This window comes from Canis lupus, chromosome 11 (genome assembly GCF_011100685.1).
Source record: "Canis lupus familiaris isolate Mischka breed German Shepherd chromosome 11, alternate assembly UU_Cfam_GSD_1.0, whole genome shotgun sequence".
Classification (NCBI taxonomy): domain Eukaryota; kingdom Metazoa; phylum Chordata; class Mammalia; order Carnivora; family Canidae; genus Canis; species Canis lupus.
This window is the reverse complement of record NC_049232.1, coordinates 23,394,472-23,405,992: the sequence shown is the minus strand read 5'-3', so window position 1 is coordinate 23,405,992 and position 11,521 is coordinate 23,394,472. Positions and strand designations below refer to the sequence as shown.

General features: G+C 49.0%; 1 protein-coding gene across 7 annotated transcripts in view; it reads left to right on the top strand.

Moving 5' to 3' along the window:
* The window catches only part of MACROH2A1 (macroH2A.1 histone), an 84,763-nt gene that overhangs the window by 63,042 nt on the left and 10,200 nt on the right, over positions 1-11,521 (top strand). For 5 of the 7 annotated variants that reach the window (XM_038552216.1, XM_038552215.1, XM_038552214.1 and 2 more), the window contains exons 6-7: positions 3,356-3,455; positions 9,987-10,076. In XM_038552216.1, the coding sequence (XP_038408144.1) occupies positions 3,356-3,455; positions 9,987-10,076 (190 nt within the window). Of the gene's footprint in view, positions 1-3,355; positions 3,456-5,177; positions 5,269-9,986; positions 10,077-11,521 lie in introns of all 7 variants that reach the window. The other 2 variants (XM_038552219.1, XM_038552218.1) reach the window with 1 other exon arrangement.

The window sequence follows — 11,521 nt, the reverse complement described above, 5'->3', positions numbered from 1 at the left end:
CTCTGCCTGTAGCAACCCGAGCACTGTCTTAGGCGTTGGGTGGCACTCAGTGTCAAGAGACAACCCACTATACCTTCCAGGAGCTTCTGCTAATGAGTTCACTCACGCGGAGAGAACAAGGACTAGTGCAGACATAATAACCACTAGAGGGAAGATGCGGGTATAGTAGAGAGATGGGCTCCAGTAGAGCCAGTAAGGTTAATCAGGGCCCAGAAGTGGGAGACGCTTGCAGGACCCTTGCTTGGCTAAATCCCCTTCTCCCGCCTGCAGCCAGGTAGGACCCCTTCTGCTCTGTAACTGGCAGCACCCCTGGTCAAGACTACAGTGGCTAACCATTGGTAGAGACTTTTAGTTCCCCGTACTGTGGTTTAATACGTCTTTCTCCATCGTTCCCAGTGAGAAGACATAGAAGTGGTCACCTTGATCAGATTCTGAAATCATTAATGACCCTCCCGCCTCCCAGAGAATTAGACTAAATACGAGAATATTCACAGTTGCCCAGAAATCTTACTTGCCCCCACCCCCCAGACCCCTGCTCTGCCATGTGCTGCAAATGGGCCGCGGGGCCCTTGGGGAGAGGAAGGGCTGGGATTTCTAGGACTGGCCATCTTCCCTCATCCCACTAGGCCTGTTTGCATGTGTCCACCGGACAGCAGGCAGGATCCTGGTCAGACACCTGCACACATGGCCTGTTTGTACCTCGGGCTCACGGGTTCTCTTCTCCTATCCAGGGGAGCTACGCCCTTTGTCCTTGATCATTTCACTGTTGGCTTCTGTCCACTCACCTGCCTGCCCCAGCTGAGCTGGTGCCCTTTTCTCTTTCCGAAGTGCCTGCAGCAGTTGTCCTCTGCCCTCCCCACACATTCTCTCCCAGATATGCACACACGGACTCCCGCCACCCCAGACACATGCTTTATAGTCCAGAGGTGGTTTTTAAAAAATACTTCCAGGTATTTAACAGTGGCAAAACTGTTCCACGGCTCAGGCCCTCACTCTAGTGAGCACACAGAAAAGCAAGGCTCAGACATGGGGTGAGGGAGACGTTAGCTGGGAGTTCTCTTTGCTGGTGGTAGTGGCTCCCTATGGTGCAACATTCTGTGCTTCCAAGAGTGGGGCATCTCTTGTCAGGAAGGTGAGGAGTCCAGAGCAAACTCAGAGTTCTCCAAGGAATTTGTTCTATTGGCAACCACTCTCTAGCTTCAGTACAGCCCTGAAGCTCCCCACCTGCCCCACTGCCCACCCCCACCCACCCGGTTTCTCCAGAGAGCCCATTCCCCAGGCAGAGGCAGTCTCCTGGGGTCTTCTCTGCTAGCTGAATCAAAGCCCAGGGAAATAGCTGATTTTCCATTGTGCTCGCAAATAGGAATTCAGAAGCATCTATACCATTGGAAAAAAATAGTGTGAATTTGAGAGATTTGAACATGGATATTTTTAAATAGGAAAGTCAGAGATACCTTAAAAGTATACTGACTCATACCACACTAAGTGAAGTGTTGCTTTCTCTTTTTTTTCTCCTTTCCCATCCTCCCTCAACAATCTCCTACTACTTCATAGGGTAGGGTTTTGAGGTGTGGGTTTTTTTTTTTTTGGTTGGGGGAGGGGAGAGGCAGGGAGTATTAGCTTAATCTGAATTTTTATAAACAGCACTTGCTTATAGATGCAAAGATGGGATACTTACGTGATACCATAATCAAACTCTTCACCTTGTCCTGAATCCTGACCTTCACTTGCCTTCCTGAGTACCCCCCCCCCCGCCCCACCCACACCCACACCTCTTCTCCCTGACCACAGCCCTGAGCACCCTAGCCCTGATGCTGGTCCCTTCTCTGCCTCTGTCCGGCCACAGAGCCTGCACTGCTAAGAGCTCCACTGTGTGAGGTCACCTCCAGGGGGCTTCCTAGGGATGTTTGGTGGCTCCCAGCAGTGCTGGGAACCATTCCCCAGGGAGTCCCCATGGAGAAAACTTGTTCCTCTTCCACCTTACTACCTGGAAAGGGAGCGCACTGCCCTGTGCCAGGGGCCTAGCCCAGTCTTTCCCCAGCCATGTGACCAGGCTGATTTCCACAAGTGCTTTCTCACAAGGGATGAGTTTGGGTTGAAGCAGGTCCTTTTTTTTTTTTTTTTTTTTTTGAGAATCTGTGTGTTTCTGGGAATGAGATATGTGGGTTTATGTTTTTGGTGCTTATAGAGTGTCAGGTCAACAAAACATTTAGCCCCAGAAACTCAGTGCCTTGGCCAGGTTGCCACAAGCCTCCCTGCCAAGGGTCTACACACGGCCCCCTCACCAGAGTGCGAGTGCAGACAAAGGCTCCGGCCCTGCTGGGCCCTGTGGCTGCAGGCGGCTCTTCCAGCCTGGCTCATAGTTGGTCCCGGGCGCCAGCTCCTCTGGAGACTGCTGAGGCATTGCTCTTTGCTGCAGCCGTTAGGAATCCATGTCACTGAATACTAGGCATCTAAGAGCACACTTTGCTTCCTAAGAACAGGAAGGGAAAGGGTAGGGCCTGGGATAGTAGTCCTGGGTCAGCTAATTCCTCTTGCCCCTTTGACAGCTGAATCTAGAATTCAGGGCTCCTTTCAGCCGGAAGGTTGCTACAACAACAAGATAACTGTGGGGAGGGAGGACATCCAGTGGCTCTTCAAAAAGAGCCAGTTGGTTTCATGCTCATGAAACTGGGGGGAATCCTCAACCCAGCAGGCCTCAGTAGAGTGAAACACTCGAAGATACACCCTGTCTCGTAGAGAGCTGCTGTTTCTCTTCCTGGCTTTCACCAGAACTTGAGCATTCCCTGACTAATAGGCATGTAAAATTAGATGTTACTAAGCAACAGACCATCTCGCTCTTTACCACCTCTGAGCAGGGCAGGGAGCCAGCCAGCCAGTAGTCAGGGTGATAGGGAGAGCTTTAAAGACCCACAGCCACTTGGAGAAAGGCAGAGCTACTGGGACTTTCCCAAACCATCGAGGACTTGTGTACCATCCTGGGGCTCAAAGAAAGGGTCACACATATTGTCCCCACTCCGGCAGTGAGTCCTTGGATGCTGGGGCCTGACAGCTGCTATACTTGGTTGTCTTCAAAGGGAAGTGGATCCACCAGTCCACATGGCTTATGCCTCCTTTTTGCCCTGCCCCAGGTATCCCCCAGCAAGTCCTGGACCCTCAGCCTAGCTTCCTTCCAGCATCCTGAGCAGCACTCAAGTCTTGTTTGAAATGGATTTGTTTTAGCCAATGACGCCCCCTTCCCCTATGCGCCCAGTGCACCTGGAGTGTCCACTGCCCTTCATCTGTATCCCAAGGCTCACTTCTCTGTGACTTCCCGGCTGTCCTGTTATTTCCCACCTCATGCTTTTCTTTTCAGCTGAACCTTATTCACAGTGAAATCAGTAATTTAGCCGGCTTTGAGGTGGAGGCCATAATCAATCCTACCAATGCTGACATTGACCTTAAAGATGACCTAGGTAATTGGGGATGGGGTTTGGCACCGCCAGCTGTCAGATGAAAAGTTATGGAACCCAGAATTTAGGCTCTTCATCTTCTCAAATATCAGGTGGACAAGGCAAATTCCCAAATCCAAGATGATCACATGAGGGTAAATCCTGAATGTTTACTTGCTCCAAGCCATTTCAAATGGAAATGATCTGATGACGTCTTACTAAGTGCAATTGGCTACTTTCCCCTTGATTGTCAATACATCGCCATCTAAATTCTCTTCCATAATGATCATACTGACTGCTGGTTACTTGGGAGGGATTTTTTAAAAAATGTGTTTGGTTTTTTTTTAGAACTGAAAAATCTCAGGTTGCTACAAAATGATAGTTTCTCCATTTAAGCCTTAATCAAAAATGACAAAGCGTGAGCGCACTTGAAAAGGAAGACAATTAAACTGCATCAGCATATCGTTGTCTTTAATCCACCAGCAAATTGGTTTCCCCCAAATTGACCATCTACTGTCATTTCCTCAGTTTTCCCTACAAACTGAAAACAGTATATGACTGCATGCCAACTTCATGAATTGTTTGATTAGAGGATGATGATAAACAGGACAGCCTCTCTTTCTGAGTGAGTTCCTATGGGGGAAAACTCTGCCCCAGAGCCATGGTGTCTCCACGGCTCAGGGCAAGCTCGGGGTGTACTCATCAGGTGTCCCGTTCTGTGGCTTGATCTTGGTACAGATGAACTAGCAGCTCAGGGAAGGCTCCTGTCCTCTTAGTTGTGAGCCTCGCTGGGGGCAGCAGACTAACAGATGCCCACGGATGGAGCCTCCTGCCCGATGCTGCCCTATGTATGTTTTTTTAAAGCCTTTTGATCCCCTTTTGCTACCTTTGTCAGGTGGCAGATCTTTTACCAGCAGAGATGCTCCTTCTAGAGTCCAGGCCCGACCCATACAGACTGGGTATGATAGTGGGCTGGAAACATGGGAACCAGGTCTCAAGAATGCAATTGTGTGAACTCATTTTTCAACCATATACTTTCTTTATACAGATGTTTTTTTAAAAAAAGAAAAAAAAAGCCACAAGCTAGAAAAAGCAGGGATCCTATCCAAAGTATATTTGTACATAAAATACATGAAAATAAGATTGACGAGAATAAATGGTAGACCTGGAAAAACTGTGACACGCTGAGGGGGAATATAAAGGCAATTCTCTATGCACACATACTGTTTTCTTCGTTTTTAAGAGATGTCCCTTGAAGGCAGACAAAACAGTGAATGTCCTGAGAATAAAAGTCCAGCTCTGAAAGTTGCTGCCGACAAAATGGAGAAACTTGTTGTTGTGGTTGGCCTGATGGTCCACATTTTTTTTAAAACTGATGCCATGTTTTAGTAGTCTTCTCAGTGGGGTGCCAGTTTTATAGGTTTTTGCGAAGTGAAATGGGGCATTCGTTGTTTTGTTATTTCTTTTAATCTTTGGAAATGATCTCATGTGTGTGTTTCTCTTTTTTTGGACATGTCATTCGAATGTTTGATTTAAACATGTCACATTTGATATTCCTCCTCCTCCTCCTCCTCCTCCTCCTCACCCCCATCCACATGTGCGCACACTTCGTGGACTGATTGCCCCTTGGGCTCATATGTTGGAATCGACCAGGTAGGCCAGCCCTGCCATTGGGGCATTAGTAAATGTGCCTGTGCGTGGGTCTCGGTCCAACACAGTTGATATACATTTGTTTACCTGTTATAGTTGCAAGTTGTACAGGCTGACATTGCCTCGATCGACAGTGATGCTGTCGTTCACCCGACAAACACTGACTTCTACACCGGTGGTGAAGTAGGTAATGCCTAGCCGGGTGCTGCCGAGAGTGTGTGTGTGCATGGTCAGTCGGCCGCCGCAGACAGCTTGATCCTTTGACAGCTATGCAGGGCTGCATTCATTTCACACTTCCAGCTGTCCTGACCTCCCCACGGTCTCCCATCCCTGGGCTGTGACCACGAGAAACTACAGCTAGCTGTCAGCCAGGGTGCATCATGCAGCTCCCAGATGGGCACACTTCTGGTTTGGAAACTGGTTCAGCAACATCATTTCAGCATTTGCTTCACGAGGCACAGCTTTGTTGGAGACTGGGTTCACCCATGATTTCCGCTGCACGGGGGATGCAGCCAGATGGGCTGAGTGGCTTCCCAGACCACTTTGGTGCTGTCTGCATGGGTCTCTGCCCTGCCCCCACCCCCACCCCCACCCACACTTTGGTGTCAGAGGCATGCTTGCTTCAAGATGGTCTTAAAGCCTCTGGGAACACACGGGTTCTCAGACCTTAACTGCATGAATCACCTCATGCTGATGTGGGGCCCCCAGACTTCTCGAGACACACTCTCCTAGACCCAGAAAGCCCCTTCCTGTTCCCTGCAGCTGACATGCATCCTCATTTGGCTTGTGGCACTCACCAGCTGAGGGTGCAGCGAGGGAGAGATAGGGCCAGGCTGGGGGCTGAGCAGTGCAGCTGCAGACTTGCTGCAGAGTGTCAGAGAGTGCCCTGCTTTACAAAGATGTTGTGGTGCTTACATGAGGAGGGGGCATCCTGATGTTTTGGCGAAAAGGCACAAGGTTGGAGCTAGTTGGAAGGAGCTTAAATCCCAGCCTTGCCGTTACTGGTTATGGGGGCTGGGCAAGTTACTTAACTCCTCAGGGCCTCAGTTTTCCTACCTATGAAAGAGTGATCACAATGAGCATGATGTTCAAGTAGACAAAGCACCTTGTCTTGTGCCTGCCCCATGGTCAGTCCTTCCTGTCTGGCATCTATGATTTGTCTGGCATCTACGGTAGATGAGCTGGTCCCAAGAACAGCACGCTGGCTGTAGATTTGAATGCCACTTTCTCAAGTGGTGCCCTTTCTTAGGGGCAAAAGTGAAGTCATCCTGAAGGCTGAGGCTACCAGGATTTTCCTGAGCATCCCAGACACTGGAAGTACAAAAAGTTTAGCAATCTCCGAGGCTGTCCAGTCCTGTTTAGTGTCACTAGCAAAGTCTGCTGTTCGCAGTCTGCCCTAGCCACTGCTATTTGGGCTGATTGCTCTCCTGGGCATTTTGGATCTCAGACGGGGATGAGAAAGACAAACTGGACGGGAAGTCCGGATTCGCTAAGTCTCCCAGGCCAAAATGAGAACGGGCTGTAGGCAATTAAAATAAACTCCACTTTCACAAGATTTTGGAGGAGTTTAAGAGCTCCTAAGTCAGGCAGCTTAAGAGAAAGATACTCCCTTTCTTAACCAAATGAAAGCTTGATGGGAGGGAAGTACTTATTTGGAGGAAAATAAACAGAACAGCTAAGGGCTTATCTTCCTGCCAGGAGTGACTAAGGCCTGGGGTCATCCTGCCATCCAGGATTTGGGGTGAAATGGAAACTAGCAAATTTCCAGTGCAAAAGTATCTCCCCCATGCCCAAGGAGAAGAGAAAGCCCACCTTTCTTTGCTGGGGAAGGCATGTGTTCAGCAGGATTAGCAACACCAGGAGGTAGAGCTGGAGGCTTTGAGATGGGAGCAGGAGCCAGTTTTGGGGTAACAGGCAAAGAACCTGCCCTTCCCAGGAGTCTCCCTGGAATCGTGACAGTGCTAATACTTGCCCCTGAGATGGGCCTGCCCTCCCCGCACTGAGATGTACCGGGCAGGCACAAGTAGCCTCGGTGACATGTCAGTAATCTGGCTCTGAGAGTTTGCCTGAGGTCACGTCGCCGTTGCTCACAGACACTGTCACAGATGGACAAGAAGCTCAGCAGGGTCCAGATGGCTTGAGTGGCCTAGGAGGACCCTAAATGACTGTGTCAGAACCCAGGTCTTCCAAAGCCCACCTCCGTGCTTTTTCTCCATGAACCAGTCCAGACTAGTACTGAACCCACATATCTTTTATGATACCAAAACAATGACAAACCAGACTCAGACGTGGTCTCAATTGGTTCCAGCTCCCACTCTGGTGTGTGAGAGGGGAAAAGAGGAAGCTAGGACATGACCACTCCATCTCCCCCATTGGGTGTGAATTCCTGAGCCCCGAGACTGCTGGAAGAAGGAATGCCAGTGCAGGAATGCTTAGCCCCATGATTAACTCTTACCCATCACAGTTCTTTCTAACAGTGAAATAGACCACAGGCTTAGCCTGACGTTTGTCCAAGCCTAAATTCTCGCTCAGGCTGTTTTGAACACTGATACTTATGCCTGCTTTCTAAGCATGAAATAATGTTCTTGTTCTCATGGGAGTAACACATGTTTATGCTTGGGGGCAAAGAAGCCAATTGCTTTATGATTAACCCTGAAGTGAAGCCTAAAATGCCAGAGTCTTACCTTATGAGTGTTGACAATACGGTTGAAATGGGCCTGTTTCTTGTTACAAAGTACACGTGTGTCTACATGAACATGTGCATACATATGTGTGTGTAGGGGTCCAGTCCTGATGGGGGTGATTGCCTGCAACCTAGGATTCAGTTTTTAAGTTTGGGAAATGCATTGAGTGTATTTTAACGTGCAAATTTTCACTTCTAATTAAAGCAAGATTTAATTATAAGTAAGAATTTTAAAGTAAACACTCTTCCTAAGATAAAACACCTTTAATTATAAATCAGCCCATTTTCTTAATACTGTAGACTTGAGAGAGGAGTTGGTAGTACCAGTACAATACTGATTTTCTTTTATCTTCTAAATTTCTTAGTGCCCCCTCCCCTGCACCCCAAGCGTATGTACAATAGAGAACTCAGCCCTAAGATAGCTCTGAGTAGAGCAGCTATGCTTCCCTGCCTCAGGCCTGAGAACAGGTCAGGAGGCAAGGCGTGGTGGGCGGTAGTGTTTGGGACCCTGCAGGTTCAGACTTAAGATCCATTTTTCTCAGTTGCATGCTATTTTGAGTGAGCCTGTAATTGGGGCTCACTCCTCCGGGTTGTATCCTCCAAGTGTGCACTCCCTGCAAGATGGAGGTGCCCATGAGGCCCGACCCTGCTCCCTGATGCCCACTCCAGCCACCTCCCTGATGCTGGTCTTTGTCAGAAATGTACTACAGCTGTCCCAGCGGTTAGAAGTCTCTGGAGTGGAGGTCTTTTCTCTCCTGACTCCTCTGCCATGTAAAGCACCTGTGGCTGCTTTCTGAGACAGGTAAAGGCATGAAGGTGGTCTCGGCTAATGAGGGATGCTGGACCCCACCCCTAGCATCCCACGCTAATCTCTCCCCAAAAGCCCGGCCTTCACTTAGAGCTCTGCAGGGGTGACAGCCTGCTGGTGAGGTTTGTTCACGCACCCCAGACTCCCTGCAGCGGGCTGGCACACAGGTCAGGGCCTGCCGTTACCAAGGTGCTGATTTGTGACTGTGCCCCCACCATGCGCTCCTCTTCCTCCTCCTCGATACTTCCTGGGGTTAGTGCACACCTCCTCAGACCTCGTCCCAGAAGGGTGACTCCAAAGAGAATTTGGGCTGGCGCACTCTGATGTGCCCTGACATATACTACCAGGTGCTAAGTGCAATGTAGAATATTCCAAGATAAATGGTGGATCTTAAGGGGAGTATTTTATCCTCTTGTGAGGAAAAGTACTTTAAAATGTGCAAAACTGATGAATCAGAGCTTAAGGAAGACTGAGACCCCACATTCTGGCCAAACCTAAGAGGATGATGTTTTCACTCGGTTTGAGCGCTGCTTGCTGTGCCACATGAGGCACTGAACCAGCAGATGTCAGAGGGCTTGGTAAGGTCGTGTGGGCCCTCGGCTTTCATAGCAGGAACGGAATACTGAGTGAGATTGTTAATTCCAAAAACGGTGCTGCCTACCTCACTGGATTTAATCTTGAAGATCTGGCCCTGAACAGTTCGATTACCTTCCTTTCACATGTACAAGGTCGCCTTTAAGCTCTGCTTCTGAGGTTGCCTTCCTTTACCTAAAGTGATTCTCAGTCATTAGTGTGATGAAGGAAATACTGTCTGAAGCCATTTTTTTTGTTTTTGTTTTTTTTTATTTTTTTGTATTCACATATGATGGCAAAGCTGCAAAATAGGAATGAAGCACACTAATAGTGCTGGTCCAGAGGTGGCCAAATGTGAATGCTTTCTTCTGGGCCTGCTGTCAGGGGGAGACCTGGCTTCCTGATGGGAGCATGGTATGCTTCCCCCAAAGCCTCCTTATTTGGGGGTTCTCCCCAGAGACAGAGAAGAACATTTAGGGGAAGCATGAGCTCAGAAGCCAACACCATCTGGTTTCTCGGGGCAACAAATAACATGCAGAAAGGCATGCTTGCAATGAATAGGCATGTCCCATGTCCCTCACATCTCTGGCATACCCAGGATTACCCCAAGCCACCCCCAAAAGTGAGACAGAAGAGACGGCTCAGTGGTAATTGGCCACTGGTGGGTCCTTTGTAAATGCCACTTTTTACAATTTAACCAAAGCTTGGTTCCTGTTTTGCAGCCGTATGGAAATTTAGTTGGTCAGATCATTTGAAGTATGTAATCACCTGACATGCTAAGTGTCTGTGTGTGCCCTGAGACACAAGAAGGGCAATCTGACCTCACCCTGTCCTTGTCTAGGAAACACGCTGGAGAAGAAAGGTGGCAAGGAGTTTGTGGAGGCTGTTCTGGAACTCCGAAAAAAGAACGGGCCCTTGGAAGTAGCTGGAGGTGAGCTGGGGAAGCACCCTGCTTTTCTGGGTGTGGTTTGTGCAGCATGAGGAGAACCAGGTTCTGAGACCTCTTGGGATTCAGAGGTGCAGGTCATGCAAACCTGTCTCCCTAGCTGGAGCCCCAGGGACTCCTGTCAGCTTTACAACTTGGACTTGCCACATGCAAGTTGTCGGCGGGGAGCCTAAGTGTTGTGAAAACCGCCTTTCCAATTTTTTTCTTTATTGCTCAAAATAGCTTTTAAATGTTTGATGTCTAGACCTCTAATTTTAAGGAATTACAGCAGCCCACTTTGGCAAAGCTAAGAGCCGAGAATTGTAGATAGTGATACTGAGCCATCTGTGGAAGTGCTGGGGAGAAATGCAAATTAATCATTTTCATTTAGCCATCTGTGTTTTCCATGGGAAAAATAAAAATAGACATTTTTCATTTGCCCATCACACCTTTCCTGATACCAGGGGTAAGAAAACGACTTGGAACCTGGTATAGGGAGAAGGATTGCAAAGAGCTGGAGGTAGATCCTTCTTTCTGCTGCTGGCCTGGATTTTGAAATCTGAGGTGGTCAGTAGGATGTGCAGGACAGATGGCCTCCTCCAGGGCCTGGATGTCCAAATAGTGGGGTGAGGCCCGGTTAATTCCACCAGCTGTGTGAGGACAAGCCAACCTTGTCCTTGCTTGGGGCCCCAGCTTCTCTTCATGCTTGATGGTCCCCACTGCCCATTCTTTTTTCTTTTTTTAATATTTTATTTATTCATGAGAGAGGCAGAGACATAGGCAGAGGGAGAAGTGGGCTCCACACAAGGAACCTGATGTGGGACTCAATCCCAGGATCCCAGGATCATGCCCTGAGCCGAAGGCAAACGCTCAACCACTGAGCCACCTGGGTGCCCCCCCCCCCCAATGCCCATTCTCTCTTGTAGATCCTATTTTTAAAATGAATATTAACTACAGGTGTCAACAGTTACTATGTGACTGCTACACAATCCCTCTCAGAGGGCACATCAGTGACCCTCTTTCCCCAGTCATCCTGGGCTAGGCACAGAGCCTGGGGTGGAGAGTAGGGTAGCATTCCCTCTGCTGATCTGTGCCTTTGATCTCTGCCCTGCCCAACCCCGTAGCCAAGCTTGGCTACAAAGGGGTATCAGGACAAGTTATGTTTCCAAGCCCTTCTAGGCATTTCCACCAAAGTCCCATATGGAACAAGGTAGGACCCTTGTGTCATTAACTACCCAGCCAGGGGCTCCTGGCCTTTCCTCAGTTCCTTCCTGGCACCTCTCTGTGCCAGCCCAGAGGTCCTTCCTTTGGGGTGACCCCCAGATGGAGATGTGACAAGAGGCACCCTGGTGCTGCCATGTTCCAAACTCAGCTGGTGACACTGAGCAATGGCTGAGGCAGACTCATGACAGCATGGCTCAAGACCTGTGCACCTGTTTTCATAATTTATT